General features: G+C 36.9%; 2 protein-coding genes across 10 annotated transcripts in view; one reads left to right on the top strand and one right to left on the bottom strand.

The window, feature by feature from the left end:
* Positions 1 to 2781: 2781 nt before the first annotated feature.
* Positions 2782 to 24513, bottom strand: PUS7L (pseudouridine synthase 7 like). Of its 5 annotated transcripts, none has more exons than XM_069584526.1 (10): positions 24048 to 24513; positions 21115 to 21203; positions 19906 to 20831; positions 17087 to 17246; positions 15292 to 15484; positions 12498 to 12596; positions 11554 to 11635; positions 9499 to 9779; positions 5199 to 5252; positions 2782 to 4021 (listed from the first exon to the last, which is right to left on the bottom strand). In XM_069584526.1, the coding sequence occupies exons 3-10, from the start codon at positions 20816 to 20818 to the stop codon at positions 3695 to 3697; spliced, it is 2109 nt and encodes a 702-aa protein (XP_069440627.1). In that variant the 5' UTR covers positions 20819 to 20831; positions 21115 to 21203; positions 24048 to 24513; the 3' UTR covers positions 2782 to 3694. The 5 variants fall into 5 exon arrangements, with proteins under 5 accessions (XP_069440627.1, XP_069440628.1, XP_069440630.1 ...); XM_069584527.1 differs by having other exon boundaries at positions 22041 to 24436; XM_069584529.1 differs by lacking the exon at positions 24048 to 24513 and adding an exon at positions 23609 to 23812.
* IRAK4 (interleukin 1 receptor associated kinase 4) overlaps positions 23836 to 25411 on the top strand; it is a 37386-nt gene continuing 35810 nt past the window's right edge. For all 5 annotated transcript variants that reach the window (XR_011255895.1, XR_011255896.1, XR_011255894.1 and 2 more), the window contains exon 1: positions 23836 to 24350. The gene's annotated coding sequence lies outside the window, so the exon portion shown is untranslated. The remainder of the gene's footprint in view (positions 24351 to 25411) is intronic.

The raw sequence follows: 25411 nt of genomic DNA, 5'->3' as shown, positions 1-25411 counted from the left end.
TACTTTTATTTTGTTCTCAGAATCTCAAAAGTAATTTTCTTTCTCTCAAGACATGCCCCAATATGTCTATTAATCAATATCAAGAAATATTACGTTGGTAGAAATAGAAATTATTATTAACCAAAAACTTTTCAGAAGGCAAATATTAAGTGGATGAAAGCAATACTGATCTAGAAGCATAATAAAGTTCAATCAAATACCATCTTGCTTGAACTTGAACAGGTCAGTAAACCACTCAAATATTTTCCCATTTGCAAAAACATGGAAAACACTACCCACCTACAGGGTGGAAACATGGATTACAAGAGGAGTGGAAGTGCCTGTCACAACACTCAGCAATTGTTACCTGGATCAAAGTTGCATATGACTTTGTTTATGATAGCTTACAAAAAATCCAAGTGTTTTTATCTTAATAAGACCTAAATTTGTTTTACCTTAGTAACCCTGAGTCACTATTGCTCAGTTTCAAATATTACATTGAAAATTAAAGCTAATCCAAAGACTCTTCTGAGAGCCTAAAATGCTCTAGAAAAACTGCAAAACCCTAGGTGACTACTCGTTTGGTCCAAAGTCTATTCAAGTCCTTACTGGGGAAAAAAAATAGAAATTAACATAGCAAATAGTATTAGTATATTAAATAATTTTCCACATGAACCGTATCTGAATACATTTTATGGTAACGGGAAATAAGTTTAGTGATCCTTTCTTTACACAGGGCCAAAGTGCTAAATAAAGATAGCTAAAATTATAGTGCCACCTAGAGGCAAAGAAAATACTGTCAATGATGGCACACAATACTTCCATATTTTCTAATTGCTACCCAATGTTTAAAAGAAAACTGGGATTTAATTATTGAGTAATTCACTTTCAGATTATATTTACAAGATATAATTTATAATATAAAAGTTAAAACATTACTTTTAATTTTTTTTACTACTTAATACAGCATCATTTCATTTTCAATGACCATTAGGTAATAAAGGTAATTTTGAAAATCCACAGTACAACAATCTGCAATTTTGGTGTCCTGAATTTATTAATCATTAAAATATATAAAGACAAAACAGGAATCTTCTAGTATTAGAAAAATTCCAAACATTCTATGACATTAACAGAATGGCCTTTTCATTTCTTTCTGTTCCCTTCCAAACTTGGATTTGTGGATATTTATTTAACAGTAACTAAGTGCTAGGTACTTTTCTAAGCTGCTTTATATATATTAACTCAAAATCATCACAATAATCCTAAGAGGTATGTTTATTACTATCCCTGTTTTTATAGAAGTTGAAACTGAAACACACAAACTTCTAAGGCCACACTGCTGTAAATGGCAGAGCCAAGCTTCAAACTAGAGGAGTCTGTCTCCAGTATCCACGCTTTTAATCACTATTCTGAAGTGCCCCTCCTGTGTAAAAGCTGCATTTAGTATATACACTCCATTTATGTTTTACACATACTTTTGAGAGGCAATATTTTCTCACATACATAAAACTTTCATTGTTAATACCTACATGTTTTGCCATCAAATTGTTCCATCTCATTTCACTTTAGGTTAGCTAATGCTGGCCTTTCAAACTGATTCTTTCTACATATAAAAATGTTACACTAAGCAAATCTCACATTACATATAGTTTTTTTCTTCTGAATTTTATTTCCTTATGTTAATATATCCAAAATGGTTTGACTGACTTAAATATATAAAAGTACCACATTACTAACATAATACTCTCTACAGTATTTTAAATCATTATGTAATGCTACCAGCAATAAAAGAATGCTCAGATTTTTTCTAATCAGTATATTCCATTTGCTCCCAAATTCAACTGATATAAAGTGGTTAAAGAGATTGTGACATGGAATAGTTAACCTAACAAATATTTAGAATTGAAAAAGACACAAATACCCCAATGTTCATTGCAGCACTATTTACAATAGCTAGGACATGGACTCAACCTAGATGTCTATCAGCAGATGAATGGATAAGGAAGTTGTGGTACACACACATGGAGTATTACTCAGCTATAAAAAAAAGAATGCATTTGAGTCGGTTCTAATGAGGTGGATGAAACTAGAGCCTGTTATAGAGTGAGGTAAGTCAGAAAGAGAAACACAAATACAGTATATTCATGTATATATATGGAATTTAGAAAGATGGTAATGATGACCCTACATGCGAGACAGGGAAAGAGACACAGATGTAAAGAACAGACTTTTGGACTCTATGGGAGAAGGCAAGGGTGGGATGATCTGAGAGAACAGCACTAAAACACGTATATTACCATATGTAAAACAGATGACTAGTGCAAGTTCATTGCATGAAGCAGGGCACTCAAAGCCGGTGCTGTGGGACAACCCAGAGGGATGGAGTGAGGAGGGAGCGGGGAGGGGGTTCAGGATCGGGGGACACATGTACACCCATGGCTGATTTATGACAATGTATGCCAAAAACTATCACAATATTGCAAAGTAATTATCCTCCAATTAAAATAAATAAATAAATACATTTAAGACATATTTAAATGTCAGAATGGGTAAAATGTTTTCTTCCTCTAGAAACATTAAAAAGGTGGAGATAATTCTATTATTTGTTGTTTATGAGGTTGGTGCCACCTTGATTCCTTAAATGAGCCTCAAAAAGAATCAATAATAGTCACTAGTAAGTGTCAGAGCTAGAGTCTGAGCGCAGATCTGACTCTAAAAATTTATGTTCTAGATGACAGAATAAAAATTACAAAAAAGTGGAGGGTCAGTATACGTCAAAATAAAGAAATTGTATAAAAATTTATTTCAATGTTCATCAAAGATCATTTATTTCATAAAGGGGATATCATACTAATACTAACCTGGGATCAGTTCAGTTCAGTCGCTCAGTCGTGCCCGACTCTTTGCGACCCCATGAACCGCAGCACACCAGGCCTCCCTGTCCATCACCAACTCCCAGAGTCCACCCAAACCCATGTCCATTGAGTCGGTGATGCCATCCAACCATCTCATCCTCTGTCGTCCCCTTCTCCTGCTGCCCCCAGTCTTTCCCAGCATCAGGGTCTTTTCCAATGAGTCAGCTCTTCGCATCAGGTGGCCAAAGTATTGGAGTTTCAGCTTCAACATCAGTCCTTCCAATGCACACCCAGGACTGATCTCCTTCAGGATGGACTAGTTGGATCACCTTGCAGATCATGTTAATAGAGGGATAATATTTTCCTGAAGTACTGTTCTGATCAATAATTTCAAAAATAGAAAAGAATGGCACTAATTAACAAAATGCTTCATCTTCCCCTCCAACCATATGTTTTCATTACAACCTAGTTTAATCTACATTTTAAGCAAGGAGCCTGAGGATATAAACACTACTCCAAAAGTTTTTCTTTAATGTTACCTTCTTTAATGTTATCTTGCAGTATGTTCCTAATAGTCCAGAAAGACTTTAACTTTCATAGCACAGAATAAAGGTCATTGAGATATTAGTTAATAGAAAAAAACAAAGGCTTTGGAGTCTTAAGTTCAGATTTTGCCACTTGCTAACTGTACGTCCTCTTCAATGTGAGTATCAAATTCCTACTTCATTGCAATGGTGTGTAATTAAAGAAGATAACAATTACAAAGCTACTAGAACATGGTAGATACTGAAATTTTAGCTCCCTTTTCACTTTCCTTTAAAAAGTGGCACATACTGATTATATCAAGGGTATCAGTTTTAAAAGTCATGCTTCATTATTTCCCTCAGACAAACTGTAGCATAACATGAAGCGTCAAGATCAAAAGAGATCAAAAGGGATAAAGTTGCTTCATCGATGTGGGAACCTTCCTTCTTGACATCAATACCATGGTCTTCCATCAGTTGGTATGAGAGATTACAGGGATGTTTCAAAATCTTTCTATAGCATCCTGGAACATTCAGTTTCAGGGTAGGTATTTTAAATTTACATGTCTGTAGTCCATCTCTGCTGAGTACTTCCTGGTACCACTGCCCTACTTTGTTTTTAGGGTACTGAATATTGTATCCAAGCACTGGAAGAACCACCTATGCAAGGGAAAGGGAAAAAAAAGGTACATGAAACAGCCTTCAGAAAAATACGTGATCATTTCTCTTTTTTTTGGCCACCCTGCATAGCACATGGGATCTTACTTCCTTAACAAAGGACTGAATCCGCACCCCCTGCAGTGGAAGTATGGAGTCTTAATCATTGGCCTGCCAGGGAAGTCCATATGCAATCATATTTTAAATTTACTTTTATGACTGGGAGTTGAATATGTAAAAACACACTCAGAATACAAACACTGCAATCCCTCTAAAACATGCCACTGAATACTACACTATTTTGATTCTTTTTAATGCTGCCAGGCAAAAAGAAGAGCTAACTGAAATCAAGAAGGACTCTTAGTTAACAAGGTAACCAACTCAAGTCAGATATTATTTGACAAATTGCTGTTAACGTAGAAGAAATGGAACAAGAAGTTGAGGTACATCTAATTACCCAACAAACTTAATCTTTATTCAGTCATACAATGCTAAAAGCATATTCTTTCTGGAACAAAAAGAATAATCCCTACTGCTCAATCACAGAAAATTTGACAATTTTCCATTTTCCTTGCTTACTTATTAATAAAAACATGAAAGCACAGAAGAAGCTGCCAAATTAATTTCTATTTTCTCAGCTGCTCATGAGTAAACTACATTTTGTGGAGGTTTCCTCCTTTGCTGATGACTTCTAGATATTTTTCCTTTAACTGGAACCAAAATGTAGGCAGCAAAAGGCACCCGGTAAAAAACTCAAATACACACAACATGAAAATTTCAAATTCATTATGCTCACTGGAAGAAGCCAGACACAAAAAATCACATATACTATATGAATCCATTTCTATGGCATTCTTTCAAAGGCAAAACTGTAGGGCAGGAAGTAGCTGAGTTGGGGCAGGGGCAGGGGTGAGAGGTGACTGCAAAGGGGCACAGGAAGTTTGAGGGAGACGGGAAACTGTTCTTTATCTTGATTCTTGTGGTAGTCATGTGATTGTCTACATTTATCAAAACTCATAGAACTATAAACTAAGAAGTGAATTTTATTGTATATAAAGTATATCTGAATAAAAAGTGGTAGAAAAAAAGGAGGCAGGGAGGAGAAATGGTTAGCACACTGTCTTTTCAGCACAATGTCTATATTTAAGTCTAAATGATACTAATTTTTAAGCAAGTTTACCTGATGTATTGCATATGTGTTAGCTGATTCCTCTTCCTCAGTTACTAGATGAACCTATTTTTTAAAAACATGATGAAAATACAGATGATTCACAAATGTTCCAAATTCCCTCAACTTTTCCTAACTCTGTTACGTATAATACAACTTCTTAACTGAATATACTCATACTCAAATAAGATCTTTTCACAGCTTGTTTCTATAGGAGCAGACTACTTAAAAATTAGAATGATTCTTATTGCTTTAACCCGATAACTGCAGGGCAAACAGAGAATGGGGCAGCTTATCACTCTGAAGCAACACCTTCACCTCAGTTATCAATCATCTTTTTCTAAATAGCAAAGTATTTTTTTATTACACTGAATCAAAAATCTGTTTCCATGAAATCCCTCTCCAACCCCTGACCCCAACAGGTATCATAGTACTCTATGAGAAATAGTGCTTCTCAAAATGTGTTTCACAGACTAGGAAGAATTGTCACACGTACATGGGGAAAAAAAAGTGAGTGATAAGTTTGAGAAATGTTGCTCTAGGACACAGAATAAATAATTCTGATTTCTCTGAGACATGAAAGCTCAAAAGTATAAAGGTAGCTACCATCACTCCATGAGGATTAACACAGTCTCATTTTCCTAAAGCATTCACCATATAATGCCTAGATCGTCTCTAAACTTGCTTGCTTTCCCAATTCTCCCTACTCAGATCAATAATATCCCTCCTTTTTGGTTTTTCATTTTGGGTTTATTTGTTCGTTTACATGTTAATAACCCATTTTAACTGCTGCATTCAGAAATGGACATAATATTCTAGATGTGATCTGACCAAAATACATGGGGCTATGATCTCTCTTGCATCATCAATTCCAGCTCTTTGCCTTTCACAAATTCATAAGCATTCCTAAAATACAATTTAAGCAATCTGTGAAAATACGGAACAAACATTTTGAAGTACAGAACACCGTAGCTCTCTTTAGAGAAGTCCCTCCAAGCGGATATCATCAACTGATGAACTAACCATTCTTTGTCGTATGGCATCTCCACAAAGATGAATTCACGTGAATTTCTCTTTGTCTAATTCACATTTCTCCATCTTACTCACTAAAGAATTATGAAAATCTGCCAAGTCACCTGAAATTAAGCTACATCTGTAGGCCTAGTACTCTTGCCTGGAAAATCCCATGGACAGAGGAGCCTGGTAGGCTGCAGTCCACGGGGTCGCTAAGAGTTGAACACGACTGAGTAACTTCACTTCCACTTTTCACTTTCATGCATTGGAGAAGGAAATGGCAACCCACTCCAGTGCTCTTGCCTGGAGAATCCCAGGGATGGGGAAGCCTGGTGGGCTGCCATCTATGGGGTCGCACAGAGTCGGACACGACTGAAGCAACTTAGCAGCAGCAGCAGTAGGCCTAGTAATTCTATCGAAAAGGGACTCAGATTAGATTCCTATAGTTTCCTACAATTTTTAATGTAGATGCGCAACATGAAATATTCTACAAATATTGTTTTTTCCTTTTCCATATTTTCCATATTTTATGTCCTGAGCCTCCAATTCTTGCCTTTTCTTTTCTCAGTGCTAACTAATAAAGTATAAATAATAAATTTAAAAAATACAGATACTTTTCGCCGCTAATGAAAAGAAACTCTGCAAAATGTGAAAGAGAAAAGTTTTTCTTTTCTCCTATATCTCCTGAGAGAAAAGCAGACAAAATCTTGATCACAAAAATATCCTTGCAAATGTTACTTGGAACAAAGTCTTATGAGACACATGTATTTCAGAGATTATTGCTATATCTTGCCAAAGTGAACTTCTGAAAATTTGAATTAGAAACAGCTGACTTACTAAATAATGTATTGCCAAGAAATATTTAAAAGGACATGTTTTCTGAAAGGTATTAAAAAACTTAATGTTTTTCATTATTTATCAAAATGCAATCAACTGACATAGCCCTTCTTCCATTTATATGAGGTAAAATAAAATCTAAGATGCAGCTAGATTTCTTTTTACACAGTTTCAGAATCTGTGTCTCAGTTAAATGACCATTCTTAATGAAGCTCCTAGTGATCACTTTTTTTTCCCCTTAATGTTTCTTATATTTTATTGTTTGACTATGCCGGGTCTGACTTGCGGCGCGGCAAGATCTTCGATCTTGTTGCAGCTAGCAGGATCTTTACTGTGGCATGTGAACGTTAGTTGAAGCATGAGAACTCTTAGTTGTGGTATGTGGAGTCTAATTCCCTGACCAGGGATGGAACCCAGGCCCCCTGCCTTGGGGGCACAGATTCTTAGACACTGGATCACCAGGGAAGTCCCTCGCTTTCTTATCTAAATATTCACAAGTCATTCATTTAATAGAATAGTAAAGCAGACCTCTTTGTTGTGGCTCACTCATCACTCAGCCTTGACTCCTTTTCTGATAGTGTATCTGCAATTTCCTGGGAGCTTCCCTCCCAGTTCTTGAATGTGGTTTGGGTGGGATGGTTCCAGGAAAGAGTCCTTGGAACATAGGCTTTGCCAATCACATACTGCAGTCCACAGTAACTGGTCTGGGGACATGAACACAAACCAAGCCATTCTGAGACTCAACTCCATGGCTTTGACTGAAACTGTTAGGAAATAAAAGCCTTCTTTGCTGGAGAAGAAACTGAGAATGGATCTAACAGAGAGGAAAGCAGAGCTGAAAGATGAAGAAAATGAGACGGATGATTTAGGACACTGTCTAAGCCCCTTCATAACAGCTGTACCTGAATCAATCATGGACTTCAGTTATGAGGGCCAAGAAATTCTTGTCTGCTTTCCTTAAGTTAGTCTGAGGTGGGCTTCTATCACTTGAAACAAACAAACAAACAAAATCCTAACTTATACATCTAAAACTCTGCCGTTAATTTAGATAAATCATCATTTATGGTAAGGTCGGAGTCTGTTTTTTCTCCACTTTTGAAAAATAGGACCATGCCCTATCTCCGCATGCTGACACTTTTCTATACCCCATGATTTCTCTAGTCGAGACCAAGCTGGGCTAGGAATCAGACAACTAGGTCTTCTGAATTCTGCTACCTACATCACTTAACCTGTCTCCTCTCCAGCCTGGGTCTCAATTTTCATTTCTATGAAATGGGAATTAGAAAAGAAGTCTCTAAAATATTTTTATCCCCTAAAGTTCGATGATTTTATGATGTTATATACAAAAGCACTACTCAAATCCCTTCATTAATTTTTAAAATATAGTTTTGAGATTGAATTAAGATGATGATGAATAGTCTCTTTTTGCATTACAATGCTATGAAATGAATTTACGTGATTTATGGAATTCAATTTCATTATTTAGGTCAAATTCACGGAGATTAAAATACCATAAAAATACTAGCTGGAAATACCAATATCCAAAATATCCAAAATACCATGGAGGAAATGGAAGGATCAATTTTATAAGACAAATTATATTTCATTAATATAAATGTCTCTAAGATCTTGTTAAGAGAGAAAAAAACATGTTGTAAAACCACACTTATATCAAAGAAATGACATTTCATATCCTATAGCATTATTATAGAAATTTTATTCATTTTCCTTTTCATGGTTTGAGTTTCAAGTCTCAAATTTCTGTCTTTTTTTTTTTCTCATTGTTAACTAACAATAAAAATCCACTTTCTGTGGATATTTATGGGAAAGCATAGAAAATGGTCTAGAAGGAAATATGCCAAAAGAGACTGATTTTCTGATAGTGGCAGAGGAAATCACAATAGAGTGGTGGCAGGAATGACATCTCCATCTGTCCTGTTTTGGATTTTCAAGGAGCCTGTCTCATGCATTGGGTGTGTGCTCAGTTGCTCTGTCTTATCTGACTTTTTGCAATCCCACAGACTGCAGCCCACCAGGCTCCTCTCTCCATGGGATTCTCCAGGCAAGAATACTGGAGTGGGCTGCATTGCTTCCTCCAGGGGGTCTTCCCGACCTGGGGATGGAACTGCATCTACTGCATCTCTTGCATTGGCAGGCGGATGCTTTTACCGATGAGCCACTGGGGAAGCCCGATTCATGAACTGCTGTGGAATTTTCTAAAGAACGTGCTCTTTTAAGGAAGGCTTACTATCTTTGTAACTCTCACTTCATACCACTGACCATTTGTATACTTCTATTTAATGGCACGTTAAGTGTCAGCTGACAGCAGAGTAGAAGCAGATGAGCAAATACAAGTTTAAAAAAAAAAAAAGGATGTTTAGTTTTAATTTTTTTCTAAAATAAGAGTTCCTGAAAATAAGTGCTCCTGATACATAACTACTGTTGATGAAATGATACTTACTTTACTACTTGGTAATTGCTCATTGTCAGCATCTTCATCCAAACAGACCAAGTCACCCTCCACAACTCTTGAGCCATAAGTTGCAAGTCTGTAAGATACTGCCTCATTCCAGATTTTGCTGCTGTATGCATGAACGTAGAATATGCGCATAGAATGGGGGAAGGAGAACCACGCCTGGATGCAGCCCTCCTCTGTCATGCCAAAGCGATGCAGTGAGTCTAACAGCGCTCTCTCCCGAACTTTGAATTCGGGCATCAGGGAAAGTGTGCCTTTAGCATCCTCTGAAACAAAGAGATCAGTCAGTTCCTTTTATTCAAAGGCCAGTTATTAAGAGCTTTACCATGCTCTCTAAATGTACTGAGCTATCCTGGGAACCTGAATATGAAGATGAAGCTCAGCACCAACCATAAACCAGAGCTACATTTGAAGAGGTTTTTTGTTAAAAATCATTAATCATATGGTTCATTCACTTTCCCTGCTTTAAAAAGAGGACATTAGTAACTCCAATTTCAGGATGGAGCTTAACTAATTTGCAGTTATTTAGAACACTTTTTTTTTAAAGCATTATACAAGTCCCTGAGCTGAGATTTTAAAGAGCTATTATGGACATTTTAAAGAATTTTTTGAATAAGAAAGGGTTGACATCTGGATCCTTCATGTATACTATTCAATATTCTACTATTCAGCATGCTTTTTAAAATTAGATTACTGGACTCCATGGCAAAGCTGCTTATTCAGGTAGGGCCTTGGAGTAAGCATTTTAACAAATGCACCAGGTTTCTTGCACACACTAAAGTTTAACAGTCACTGCCATAAGGAAATTATTTTCTCAGGACCCTACAATAGATGTAATTTTGAACTGTGTTTAGTGTTACTTAGATTACTCATAACAATGTGAAATGCTCATATGGTTTATAGATTTGGGTGTGGCATAAAAATATTTTTCACCTATTAATCATTATATATGTAATATGTACCTAATTAAAAATAATGGAGATATTAGAAACTGATGTCCTTTATTTGTATGCAAGTGAAATTTAATATGCACATATATGTTGATCATATATTTAATGAATCTAAAATCTTATGGTTGCTGTTACTATTTAAATACATATAACATTTATTCAGTATTCAGAATAAGCCAGGCACTATTTTAAGAGCATTAAGTCTATTATTTCATTTAAATATTAACAGTCTTTTAGGTATCATTATTAGCTTCAATTTGAAGATGAAGAAACTAAAACAATGAGGCTAAATCACTTGCACAAGACCATATGCTGGGAAGTACTAAAGTTGTATTAAACCCATGTAGATGGCACCCCACTCCAGTACTCTTGCCTGGAAAATCCCATGGACGGAGGAGCCCGGTAGGCTGCAGTCCATAGGGTCGCGAAGAGTCGGACACGACTAAGCGACTTCACTTTCACTTTTCCCTTTCATGCATTGGAGAAGGAAATGGCAACCCACTCCAGTGTTCTTGCCTGGAGAATCTCAGGGACGGGGGAGCCTGGTGGGCTGCCGTCTATGGGGTGGCACAGAGTCGGACATGACTGAAGCGACTTAGCAGCAACAGCAGCAGCAGACTGACTCTAGAACCACACTCAACAATTTTTTTTTAGTGCTTCTCATTAAGTATTCTACATATATTTAGCTGAAGTTTTCAAAATTAGCAATCAGGGCTAAATGGAGACTAGATCAAAAACAATGCACAAAGTACCAGATATAACAAATGTACTTTTATTTAGTTTATTTTTCAGTCTCCTGATTGCAGATTATACTTATATCAATGTCAGTTTAGAACTGGGAACTCTTATCTTTTTTGAGGATTTAGGCCAGGAAAAACTCATAAAGCGTCTTTCCCCTCACCCAACCCCAAAGCAAGAGTTATACAAAAGTCCCATAAAAATGGAGTACCTAGGGCACATAATAAAAATGCTTAAATATATATTACAGTCTATTTCTTATCACATTTATGTAGAAATGAATGCTATCCTGATGACATAACACTTGTATATCTACCTAACTATATACGAGGTAAAGAAACTTTTAAAGTACCAGTCTGAAGAAAATATTTCTTTGCTCTGTTTACAGGATCATCCAAATCTTCTGGTGTAAAAAACAATTTTACAGCCTTCACCTTTAAAGACCAAACAAGCAAATGCATATTAGATGAAAATGACAAATTACTTACTTTAAAAAAAAGGTACATCTTGAAGGAATAGGCATTTAACATGATATTTGACATGGCAATTCTATCTTGAAGCATTCATAAGCTAAACAATTTAGAATTAACTTCCAGTGCAAAGCAACCTAATATACAGATTTAAAATCTTATGGACTGGAAAAGTGGTCAATACAACTTCCATACATCTTCTGTCATTTTTTGCCTCTATCATAGAAGTAAGAACACTGTATTAAGTGATGACAGAAAACTCAGGCTTTTCCAACACACACAACAAAAAAGGGGGAGAGAACAAGCATAGGCAAGTGGCAAGCCACTAATTTCATTTGTGTTCTCAAGTTTCAGAACTCTTTGTCTTTGGTCTTCAAGATAATTAAAAAAAAAAAAAGTAAATAAAAGTTTAAAAAATTCCCAACTTTAATATTTTCTTTTAAAACATAAACAGATTAAAAGATGCTCCTTTAAAAAAAAAAACATATCTACTAGTTCCTGTATTTTATCACTGTTTCCAGTACTATAACTTATTTCTAAGTATGCATCTTAGAGTAGGAAAGGATCTTAAAACAGGGCATTCAATCTAGCCTCCAACTCATTCTTCTTTTATACTATTCATTCATTCAAACAAATATTATTCAGCATCTGTTTTGCTGTAAAGTGATATCATGAATATAGTTGCTATTCAATAAACATGATGTACAGTACATATATTTGGGGGTATACATGCATTTATATGCTGGGTTAAGAAAGCAATGAGCTGGCTCATGTAGTAAGTACATCTGACAAAACAGGTAAGTTCATATCTTTTCAGAATCCATACCGTTTCACTCTTCAGCAAAGTCAATCCAATTTGGTCTGTGTGAACTTTCCTTCCCATCCCAAATCTCTGTGGTCCATAGTAATTCACAAACCCTTTATTCTGTAAACACACAAAAAAATCAGTTAATTAAAAATATATTACTATAGACTCATGTCTGTGTCCTCCCAAAAATCACATGTTGAAACCCTAACCTCCAGTGTGATGGTATCTGGAGATAAGGACTTGAAGAGATAATTAGATCATGAGCATATCGGCTTCATGAATAGGATAAGAACTCTTATAAGAAAAGGTGCTGGAGCTAGCTGACTCTCTTTCCACCCCATGTGAATACAATAAGAAGACCAGGCACGTATCCTGATCTCAGGCTTCTATCCTCCAGAACTATAAGTAATTTTCTCTTGTTTAAAAATCACCTTGCCTATGGTTCTTTGTTACAGTCTCAAACTAAGATAAATAATACAATTATTGTGTCAAAATATGTAACCAAGTCTTTCTCTTTGTCTTTATTGTAATAAAAGAATCCTGTAATTGGCAATACACACATGGATACCAAGTGGGCTGAGAAACACTATATGGTTAAAGAATACAAAGGAAAAGAATAAATGATTGAAAATCAGAAAATAAGTGAAAAAGCTTAAAAAATATGTGAGCTTTTCATTCCCATTATTGAGGAGTTTTCTGGCATGTGGGATTCTTGGTGCTAAAATCAAGAAAGCTCTGGGAAAACTGGGATGAACTGGTTACCTAGTACTGCATCTGCTCTGATCCCTGAAGCTCCTCCTGATTTCGAGGATTCGGCTGTCTGCAGATGCTTGAAATACGAAGCAGGTTTATTTTCAAACCCAGCAAGTCCTGGCTTTTTTGTATATAATGGTTGCTTTTTCGATTATCTCAGTTTCTGAAAGTCTGGGCCAAGACAATGGCATAGCATCACTTCAGTAGGAACAGAAAATTGATATTTACTATTGCAACCATTGAGGATACTGGTTGGTGGTTAAACATGTCCTCACAAAGCAAACAGCAGGCCCATATGATTTCCTGAAAAACAAAAGAGCTCTCTACACTTACTCTATGGGGGGAATATATTAATATATTCATTCAATGATGATTATCGAGCACCAATTCCAGGACTGTTCAATAACAGATGCAAATAAAAGATAATCTGTAATCAGCATGCTACACAAGGAACTGCATCCTGATCTCATGCCACAAAGATCAACTGCAGATAGAATAAGTACTCCCTGTATTAAGTCTCACAGTTAAATCTTTTAACTATTTCAAATTTGGAAAAATAACATTAGACAATATCCTAAACACACCAGGAGAGTTTTAAGTACCCCTGCCAAGTTATTCAGGGTTGATTACAATAAAATGTTTATAGCAATCTGAGTTATAACCCTTTAAAACAAAACTCCAAAGATTTCTTATTTTCAGGACTTCTCAGCTCGCTTCCCCTCATCATAAGAACTAAAGGAAAGTTGGCTAAATCTAAGATTATTCCTACAGAGATTTTAAAATGTATATAAATAGGTACCAAATGAAAGACAGGCAATAAATAACATCAGAGTTCAGAAAGCCCCACTCCCTTTTCTAAGAGATATCTTTGTAATAGTTTAACAGGGGGAAAAGAAAAAAAAAAAAAAAGAGTCTTAGGTAAGTCTAGAGAAAAGGAAAAAATAACCATATGAGGATTTTAAATATCTTTAGTGAAGATATTTTCCTGACTGTTAGGAATAATAGTGATTAAAATCTGGTTTCTGTTTGTTTTCCTGTTGGAGAGGCATAAAATTGTATGAAAAGGTCTTTGTGGTCAGAAACTTGCAGCAGTGTTTCTCAATGTTAGCTGTGGAGTAGAATCACTTAGGGAGATTTTTTAAAATGCTAATGCCTAAGCTACATCCCCAAATGTTCTTATTCAATCAGTCTGGGAGAAAAAACAGATTATTGAAATTTTTTTAAAACACCCTAGGTTGAGAATTTCTGGTCCAGATCAGGGGTTGGCAAGCTATTTAACTGGTCCACAAGTCAAATCTGGCCCTGTAACCACTGCTTTTGTATATAAAGTTTTATTGGAATACGGCCATGTTCATTCATTCATGTATGGTTCATGGATGCTCCCACACAAAAGCACTAGAGTAGCTGCAACAGAGACCATATGTCTACAAAACACGAACATTTCTTTCCCAGCCCTTCACAGAGAAAAGTTTGCTGACCCACAGTCTATATGATCAGATTGAAGGCTATGGCTATATGTACACATTTAGATGCCCAGCAAATATCATTTTAAAACTTACAGTAAGTAATTTTTTTACTGTAAGAATAATAAAATGTATATGATTTACCATTTGCATACATTGAAACAAGATTCAAAATTAGATTGAAAAGAAAAAACATTCTGAAAAGTAATATAAAAACTATTTACCAAAGATTTCTGAAAAGAAACGCTGAACAAAGTCTCCCCCCAAATTAATCTCTCTGCCTGTAATATTACTCTAAATGGCAGACGCTAAAAAAAAAAAAAAAAAAAACCTGTCCTTTTAAATAGATAGGTTTTACCCTTCCAACTGGGGGAGTCTACACAATTTTTTAAATTACACTAACATTGTGTTTTTTTCAATACAAAGATATATACCAAGAAGAAAAAATAAAAAATAAGTAAAATGGATCCAATTATCAGTTTTTAAAATAATTATACATGCACACAAAAAGAAAATGTACAAAAGAAAATATTTCCCTTCATATCTCAATGTAAATAAAGATTTTCCCAAAATACTCTACAGTGCAGTTTTCTTACCTTAACATTTTCTATTGCCTCCAAAATTCTCTCTCTCAGGTTTGCAGAATCATTTATTTGATTTTTTAAATTTCTGATGACAATATCAAAGTGATTTCCTTTGAGCTGACCAAGTCTAAGGGAATCCTCTACAGGTCGAATGTTAAACACATTCATTCTTTTCTTTTCAACTTCTTTTTCAATATTTTTCAACCTATAAATGATAAATCATTTATCATTTGGATTCAGTTAACTCTTACATTTAAAAAATAGTTTGTGTTTAAACTAATGTTAAAAATTATTAATATGTTTAAAATATTAAAAATGTCAAAAATTAATTTAAAATAAAGTTTAAATGACAGATGGCAGACAACCACTTATACTAGAATACTGAAAAACTGGAGGGATTATTTCAAAAACACATCTTTAATTTATTTCAACAGATGTGCACTAAAAACCCTTTATCATAGGATTATATTAACAGAGTTATTCTAAGAACTGGAACACATATTCCTAATGCTATCACTCTATGTAGCCTTCTGACTTCTCAGTTCAAGTGACAGAACCTCTTAACTGTTCTTCACTCTTCTGTCCTTAGACTTTGCTCCTTTCCTTCTCAGTTTTTCTCCAATGTTACCAAAAAGCCACTAGCGCCTGAGGACTTTCCTAAAATTCTGCTCTGAACACTTCTTTACTCAAATTTTCAGTTCTTCACCAATATTAGATCCCAATTGTCTTATCCTAACTTCTAAGCTCCTGTTAAGAACTGATGTAAACTTCTTTTTCTATATTTTCTGTAGACCTTAAAGGAACCATCTGCTTTATCAGGCAGACTGTTTTGCTTACAGGCCCTCCAAAATATCTTCAGATTTTCTGCATCTGCTAAAATCTTACTATTGGTTAAAGGGTAATTAAAATTCCATACACATAAGCCAAATCAAACTACTCTTTACTCCTAGAAACTAATAAAATATTTTGTCTTTGGTGGTTAAAAAACGGTTTTTAACATCTAAATACCTTTCAACATCTAAAGTCATTCCTTCTTAGCACAGTGCACTTTTTGACCACAAAGACAAAATCATAAGCATTTTTCTATCCCTCATATAAGAACTTAAAAATATTTAACAGAAAATAGTACTTAAATATCTGATGACTAAAGATTAATATATTTTTAATACATCAAGTTAGGCAGAATTTTAGTCCAATGATCCAACTTTTTTTAACTTTACCTTAAGGAAAGCATCCATAAGGCACAGATTTAAGTGTAATAAAGTTAATCACAGTAGTATTTACAGTGAAAAATTGGAACAAATTTCTATATCCCCAAACAAGGGAAAGTTAAACAAATTAGTCCATATAATAAACATGACTTTGAAATATTTCAGGACATAAATTTTCATTAAAAATACTATTTTACTTTTATTAAGTAAAATACAAATTACATATACAGTACGATTTTCACATATATAAAAAAGGCCTCTGTAGCATCTGCAAATATCTTAGTCTCTGAAAAATGTCTGAAACAGACCAAACTGTTTTTGTGGTTATTTCTGTGTAAGAGAAATTTTAGTGACATTTAATATTCTTTTATATTCTTCTAAATCTTCTACAATAAACATGTATTACTTTTACAATAATAAAAGTCTATTTAGAAGATAATTATACTATTAATGCAGAATATGCTGCTCAGTAAGCCTATAATTACTACTGATAGTGAGGTTAATATGCTCCCAGTATTATTCTCAGTTTTTAATCTAGTATTTATTTATTTGATGCAATAAGAAAATAAAGTTCTATCCTTTAAACATCTTATTACCTCTCTGGTGTCACTTTTCTAACCACCATCGCTTGATAAGTGATGGCTTTCTTGTCTTTAAGTCCTGCATAACTAAAATCCGAAGGAATCACACCAAGTTTGACAGCTAAAAAACCAACTGCTTCAAACATTTCTAGATTTTCTTTTCGTAGTGTAAAAGCTGAAACAAACAAAAAATCCTCAATTACAAAAAAAGGCAGCTAAATACATCATTTACATTCTTAGCAAACTGACAGATCATTATAGTGAATCAAATCATTAATTTAGACGAGTATTTTTAATCAAAATACAATCAGTAAAATACAAACCTCACAGATTTCAGCTCTCATTTTTAAAATGCTAGTTGGTTCACTAAAGGCTTACAGAAAAAAAAAAAATCCACATTCCCTGATTAGGCATTCATATTGGCCCTAATCCACCCCTCCAGTCTGCACTTGGGCTATCTTATATATCCTATAATTGTAACCCAGAGAACTTGTCACAATCCTTGGATGAACTAAAGCCTTTCACTGTTGTGGACTTGTGTGCATTGAGGTCCTTTGTCTAAAACACATGCTCTCTCCACTTATTATTTGCCACACTTTTTTTCATGCTTCAAGATCCAAGGGCCACAGCAGTTTTCCCTCAAGTTCCTTCCAGGTTCTCAAGGCTGAATGCTCCCAAAGTAGGGATCATGTTTGTTTCATTGACCATTATACCCTCAGACTAACACAGTAAGTATTCAAATATTTGTTGAATAGATGAAAAAACAAACGTTACAAGGAGTTGATTACTTAAACCTACATGTCTTTACAAGCTGTCATTATCTACATCATGACACTGAACACCATGCCATATTTTATCTCTTTAAGTTTGTGTGCCCTGTAGATCGGGAGTTCCAGGCCAGGAAATCAGTAAATAAAACAGAGCTTGTTGCCTCATGGTAGAGCCTTCAAATGTCTATTAGATGAGAAGGTGAGAATGAGATCACAAAAGTGGAAGGAGGAACAAGCCCAGTAACAATTACCACCAAGCACCACCCCCGACCCCTGCCAACCTGTTGGCCTATATAACCTACCAACATTGACAGTAAGAAAATATCTCAGTCCTCAGTTCACCATAAACAGATGACACTTCAAAGTACTGTCCTCTTCCCTCATATCATGAAAAGGAAATTCAAAGTATTCTGCAGAATAATTTCTGTTTTGTACAGCTCCTGTAACCATCATCAGGAGCTACAAGAGTCTCTCTGAAGAGCATTCGAAGAAAAATGAACATTTAACATAAGCTTGACTCAGGAAGCAGAAGGATGTGAAATCTATCTATCTCTGAATAAATGAAATAGCTAAACAAAAGCTTATAATATCTATTCTTTAGAAATCATGTTTAAAAGAAAAGAAAAGAAAGATCTGTATGTTCTTTGTATCTCTCTATAAAGAATCTCTAAAAACATGGAAACAGCAAGTTTCAAAAATATGCAGTGTGGATATTATTTATGAAAAGTTTTAAAAATTTGCAATAATGATTCGGTATTTGAACATATTGTACAATGACCACCACAATAAGTCAACATTTATCACCACACATAATTACAATTTTTTTCTTGTGATGACAGCTTTTAAGATCTATGTTCTTAGCAACTTTCAAATATATAATACAATATCGTTGACTATAGTCACCATGCTATACAGGCCTCCTGATGGCTCAGTGGTAAAGAATCCACAGGTTTGATCCCTGGGTCAGGAAGATCCCCTGGGGAAGGAAATGGCAATCCACTCCGGTATTCCTGCCTGGGAAATCCCATGGACAGAGGAGTCTGGCAGGCCATAGCCCATGGGGTCCCAAAGAGTCGGACACAACTTAGGCCACAGCCAGAGGGATGGCAAAGAGTTGGAAAAGACTTAGTGACAAAACAACAACAATCATGTTGTCTGTACACAATATTCCAAGACTTGTTTATTTTGTAACTGGGAATGTATACCTTTTGACCACCTCCATCGATAAACATAAATTCATATTCCTAAAAATTCATTTTAAATTGCCAGTAAGTTAAACATAATTACAACATAAGCAAAACCTGTTTTGAGATCCATAATAATTTACAAGAACTATCCTAGTCCTGGAGCCAAAACTTTGAGTATCAGTTAGTAATAGTGTGAAAAAAAAATAGTATTTTAAATATACCAAATCTATGGAACTGGACAGACATCACTAAAATATCTTAAAAGTATAGGAACAGCCTGGCTAGGAACTGCAAAGTGTGAAAAACAGACCAAGAAAGTGTATTACATAGAGTAAAAATCAGAATCTGATAACAGGGCTCAGAAATCTCTCTCAACAAGCCCTTTTGATGACTGTATGAAAGCAAAATTTCGAGAAACTCTTCTTTAAAAGATGGACAGTGTCAAACGAAGGAACTCCCTATAAGTCTGCAGGATTCTTTCCATAGGTGATGAAGTCCAGCTGTTCCAGATTACAAGTATTCTCTTCACTTCCCCAAGTACCGCAAACATATTTTACTTCTTTCCAAATACTTAAGATAATTTTCAAAATACGAAATCAAGATTCACCCCCGTGAGATTTATTAAACAAAGTAATTCTTTAACTTTATACATTTGTGACTACATTAACTAAAAACATGTGTTAATCACATTTCCATCAATAAGGTTAATATTTTACAACTAGTATATTTTGAAAGGCTTATCTTCTATTTAAAAAAGGACCCATATGTTGTTTTCAATATCCCTCTGGACATGTCAACTTAATTCATTTGAAATTACACAGATTTCACACAATTTTATCTAAGTGTACTTAAGAAAATGGTAATGATGTCTTTTTACCTGTGTATGTATCTTTTCTTCCCTGGCATTCAAGAAGAGACCTCTTCCAGTGCTTGTGTGCTTTGACCCGAAATCTTACAGTTATCACCACATTTGGGTTATCGGCACTGTCACTCAGTTCAGGAAAGGATTTGGTCTCCACAAGATTTCCAAACTTCTTGTTGACAAAATGGTGGACAGCTTTTCTGTGTTCTTTGTTCGTATCAGGTTTAAAGGTAAATTTGGAATTTTCTTTCTTTGCATCCAAATATTTAAAAAAGTCAAATGCTTCCTCTTCAGATACCAAGTGACAAAGTTCCTTATACTCAAGATTTGGCCTTACAACAATTTCACAGTTTTTTCCTACAGTTATTAAAAAAGGAAATTTCTGCCTAATAGCACTATGCAAGGTAGCCCTCTGGTTCTTATCAAGGATTCTGCCTAATGAGAATTCAGGAGATGGTCCAGTTAGCTCAGTTTTGGAGTCCCACTTCTCTTTTATATCACAGGCAAACTGATTCAGTAATTCATTAGTTTTTTCATCCAACAAGGAGCCTAATACGTCAACACTTTCTTCTTCACCTTTGTAAGTTCTATCTTTGATAGTATCTTCCTTTTCTGAACAAGGCACAAAATTGTGGTCATCACTGGAGCTACCAGCCAAAGTACTGACTTCTTGATTGCTTGTCTCTTCAAAAGATAAAATCTGAAGATCTACTTTTGCTTTTTTAGCCAAATTATTTGGCTCAGGTAGTACTTTAGTAACCTTGTAAACAGGTTTGTCACTGGCTTTATTAACTAACTCTCCCTGTTCATCAATCTCAATAACAACAAAGTCACTTGGTGAGCTTTTTATGGTGCCACGAAAACCAACATGATCAGTTATGAAACACAAAGAACTAAATCTGATTCTGAAATCTGTATCCTCTTCCATTCTTGAACAATGCCTACAAAAGAAACAGAGGTGCTCAATTACCAGGAAGAAAAAAAAAATCTGGATAACAAAAAAAGAAATAGGTTTGCAGGATTTATTTAATTCTGCTTCTCTCTCTCCCTTCCAATTCTGAGTCCCCTTAAATGACATTACTAATTTATTTCTATATATCATGTGTATTTTGACTCTCCTATACCAAGATGGCATGTCCGGTCATTTGCATCTTGACTCTTCACCCACTCCACGTTTTCATCTATTAAAATTCCAGGATTAAAATGGGTTAGTTTTAAGCTCACCTTTAAAATATCATTGGTAGATCAACAAAGAAGAGACTGGAACATATACTTTTTTTTACGATGAGTTGTCTGAATTCCATCCCTGAAACCTAAAATTTCTAGTTAATTTCAGAGAATCTGTGACTAGATACTAATATATGGAGGGATAGGGGTAGGGTAAAGGCTGAGGGGAAGACAGGAAAAAAACAGTCCACAATGACATATAATGAAGTACTAAAAACAATTTGCAGGATGTCCATGGTAGTCCAGTGGTTAAGACTCCAAGCTTCCAATGCAGGGGGTGCAGGCTTGAGCCCTGGTCAGGGCACTAAGATCTGCTGGGCATGATTCCAAGGCGCATGGCCAAAGAAATTAATTAAATAAAACCAACATGCAATGTGATTAGGCTTCAAGGAAGGCTTATGTTAACCTTGGACCTTAAACCTTCATGAAAGCTCAGATACAAACTTTTTCAGCTGACCCATAAGAAAAGTACAACCATCTCTCTCTGGCATCAGAGAGAAGACACATTTACAGAGCTTCTTGAAGCAACCTTCACTCACTCTTCACACAACCCATGGCTACCAAGTGGAGTTTTAGGAGAGATAAAATGCCCAAGGAACTGGTACTGCCCAAATCTTTGTGTTCATCATGCTCTCCAGGTAATACATCATCTGGACCTTCATCCCATTTCTACCGTGTATCTATTCATCTGAACCAATTTAGAAAACCACTTCCACTCCATCCTTTCTGTAATGTGGAACTCACAGAAATTTCCTAATATTCTACTGTCCTAGGAAATAAATAGGATATATTTATTTTTCCTCATTCCTTAATTTCCTGCACAGACTCCTCAGTTTCTTGCCTGAACTGAAACCTGGCTATTTCCCTTGGGCTGCTTCTTCTGTAGTCCTCCTATGTGACAGCTATTTTCCTTTCATACCCACCTGGGGACCTGGAGGTTGTAAATATTTTCCGTGTTTGCCACTGCTGCTTCCAAACCACTTCTTCTTCCTCTACCTCCTCAAATCCCATTTCCTTTGAAGTTCATGCCATCAGGCTGTACTATTTGCTGCCACCCTCTCTCTGGTCTCAGGACAATTCTTCTTCACTCACTAATGACTTTAATACCTAGCTTAAAATATACTATCCAGCCTGACCTCCACAACCATCCGTATGGATGATTCATTTAACATCACAGTCCTTCAGTTCCTTAATCTCAACCTCAAACCTTCTACTTTATCTTGGTCTTAGCTTTGATTTTCTCGTCACCAAAAGTTGCATCACCTTTAAGCATCTGGCTCTCTGATTATCCCTAACTTTCATCACCTCTATTTTAATACGTTCATTCCAGAAATTCTTATACACTATGAAGGCCTCTAATCTCTGCTTCTATTACTAATCCACCATAGTCAATTTTCCACATAGTAGCCAGAATGATGATTTAAAAAGGAAAATTAAATCATAGCACAACCCTATTTAAACCCTCTAATCACATTTATAATAAAATCCAAATTACCTACCCTGGCTTCCAAAGACTTCTAAGATTCTGAACTCTGTTCTCCAAATTTGTCCTGTACCCTTTCCCCATTATCCACTATACTTCAGCTACACTGGCCTTCTTCAGTTCCTTTATGCCAGCTGTTCCTGTTGATTAAATCAGCCTCTCTTCAATTATATCCTTAAAGAGATCTTCCTTGACCAATAATCGGAAGAAACCAGCAAGTCACTATTTTTCATAAAATCTTATTTAATTTTCTGCATATTTCTATTTAATCATTTTACTTCACTATTTACTAAATACCTATCTCAACTAGAATGTTTGCTCCATGAAAGAATCTGTCTGCCTTATTCATTGATTATCTCACAATTAGAATAGAATCAAGCACATAGTAGATGCACAATCAATACTGATTATTGAATAAATAAAATGACTAGTACAAAATAAGAGCAGTAAGAGTGAAGAGGAAGAAAGATGGGGGTCACTTTTGCCTAGAATAATCAGTCAAGCATAATGCAAGAAGTGGCCACATTTTCAAAACACTTCAGGAGACAGAAATGAGGCAAAGGCATAAACAAACTATGCAACGTGTTAAGAAAAAACTGAACAGCCCAGATACAGAGCAGTAGGAGAAAGTGTTTTCTAGCACAGTTCTGGAAAATATGGCCGGATTAGTGCCAAACTAGGTAAAACACTTAATGCCCTGTCAGGGGCTTAGAATCCATTGAGTGGTTAATCGATGGCCACTGGAGGTGTCTGAGCAGGAAAATAACACAATCCTAAAAGATGTTTTAGTAAGATGACTGATAGTACTAGGCAGGATGAATCTGTTGAACAGTTAGAGGAGATCAAAAGCAACAAGATGTGATCAAGAGCTCAGCTGTAGGAACAAGATAGGAAAACATTCTAAGCTAGTGGCATAGGAGAACAATTTGAGAATACAACGATGAGGGAATTACGGCCAAGCATCCTAGTAAGAGTGGAACCGTGCTGAAGGGCAGCCAAGGAACCCACACAGAGTCGACTTTCCATGCCACAGATGTGTCGATAAGCCTGTCGGGCGGACATGGAGAGGGCAGTTTGGCTGACCCAAGGCTTGGGAATTTGGATTGTGGCTAAGGGCAGAGTCTAGGAGGATGTTAAAAAAGGACAGTAGCTCCTCCTGTTCCTTCCACCGCCAACGCTCCACCTAATTCACTCTTACTTCCTACTTCTGCCACCAACCAGCAGGACTGACTCCTGCAGCTTAGACTTCAGGCGCTTTCCAAAGCACCCCCGACACAGCCATTGGCTCCACCGGCGTCTTCTCCACCCCCATCCCCGCCTAACTCAAGGCGTGATACTAGCTCACATCGCGCTCCTCTCGGGGACAGAGCGTCAGGGTCTCAATGCCAATACTGTCATCGCCCCCTGCACAAGCCCACGTGGCGCCAAGAAGCTCAGCCCAGTCTACCTCAAGTCCAGCTGAAGGGTTTCCTCCGCACCTCGCCGTGCGCATGCCCGGAAGCCATAAACTAGCTAGTCTCCGACAGAAGAGTATTTAAAGGGACAGGCTCCTACTTAAAGAAACGCCTCTCTGGAATTTTTGACTCAGTGAAGCGGCGAGGGGGAAGCACAAAGAGGAAGGGGGCGGAGAGGGGCGGGGGCGGGACCTGACGGATTGGGCACGCCCCGGCCCTTCGTAGTGCCTGGGTCCTGAGGTCGCTGGCTCAGCCCCACGGCGCCCCGTGCGCCCCTGCGCCCCGCGCCCGGGCAGGTAAGGGGTTCCGGACTTGCGCGCCACCTTCTCCGCGAAGTGTCCGAGGTCTGCGCCCTGGCCTCAGGGTTGTGGAGGGACTGCTCGGAAGGAAAATCCCTTCAGCGCACGTGAGAAAAGTTAGAGGGGAAGTAGGTTGCGTGGGCAGCGCCTGCTCCAGGGTAAAGATTTGGGTGGGTCCCTAGGGATTGGAAAATTGGTGGGTCCTCCACTGGAGGACCGTGGGGCGAAGAGAAGCGTCACTCGGTGGTCGGACCCCGCCTCGAGTTTCTCAACTCCCGAGCTATGTGTTCCGAGAACCCTGTTTACGAAATGAAATCTCTTTTCCTCAGAACCAGGAAGTAGGACCAGCACCCAACAAAGATGCTGACCGCGTGGAAAGCATTCTGAACCCCCCCCCCCCCCACCAAAATTCTAATTAGCTAGTTTCTCAGGCTTCCAGGAAATTAGAAAGTGGAGCGGCATTGTCAGTACGTTATCAGATGGGGAAAGGGTACCGACAGCCTGGAAACGAGAGGGAGCCAAGGGATGAAAAGCAACCTCAGAAAGCATTTTAGCCATTTAGGATGGGATGCTGGGGAAGATTGAAGGCAAAAGAAGGGGTGGCAGAGGAACAGATGATTGGATAGCATCACCGACTCACTGGACATGAATTTGAGCAAATTCCCAGAGATAGTGGAGGATAGAGGAGCCTGGGGGGCTATTTGGGGTCGCAAAGAGTAGGACGGGACTTAGCAACTGAACAAGTGCCTCAAAAACGTCTCTGCCTTAAGAGCTGAGAGCAGAGGATATTCAGATTTGCCTTTTCCCTTTCTGAGGGTAATCCTTGACGAGACCTGTCAGAAAGTTAAGATTTCTTTTTACTTTTGTTTGCGTGCTAAACGTTCATTTGACGTTTGCTTACCCCTGTGCAAACAGAAATCCTGAACTTCCAGGCTAAACATGCTCCTTTCACAGTCTTCTCCATCTTATTGTAAAGGTCAGGAAGGGGGCGGAGAGGGCCGGAACCACGGGCGTCTTCTCCACCCCCATCCCCGCCTAACTCAAGGCGCGATACTAGC

This window comes from Ovis canadensis, chromosome 3, assembly GCF_042477335.2.
Source record: "Ovis canadensis isolate MfBH-ARS-UI-01 breed Bighorn chromosome 3, ARS-UI_OviCan_v2, whole genome shotgun sequence".
Taxonomy (NCBI): Eukaryota; Metazoa; Chordata; class Mammalia; order Artiodactyla; family Bovidae; genus Ovis; species Ovis canadensis.
The sequence above is the reverse complement of the archived record's forward strand: the minus strand, read 5'-3'. Positions and strand labels throughout refer to the sequence as shown.

What these genes read in the sequence shown, in the direction of transcription:
- PUS7L (XM_069584526.1), bottom strand. Translation starts at nt 20,818, where the DNA reads ATGGAAGAGGATACAGATTTCAGAATCAGATTTAGTTCTTTGTGTTTC. An exon ending in AGAAAAGTGACACCAGAGAG is followed by an intron (nt 15,485 to 17,086) that starts GTAATAAGATGT and finishes TATCATTTATAG; the next exon opens with GTTGAAAAATATTGAAAAAG. An exon ending in ACACATATGCAATACATCAG is followed by an intron (nt 4,022 to 5,198) that starts GTAAACTTGCTT and finishes TCCCTTGCATAG; the next exon opens with GTGGTTCTTCCAGTGCTTGG.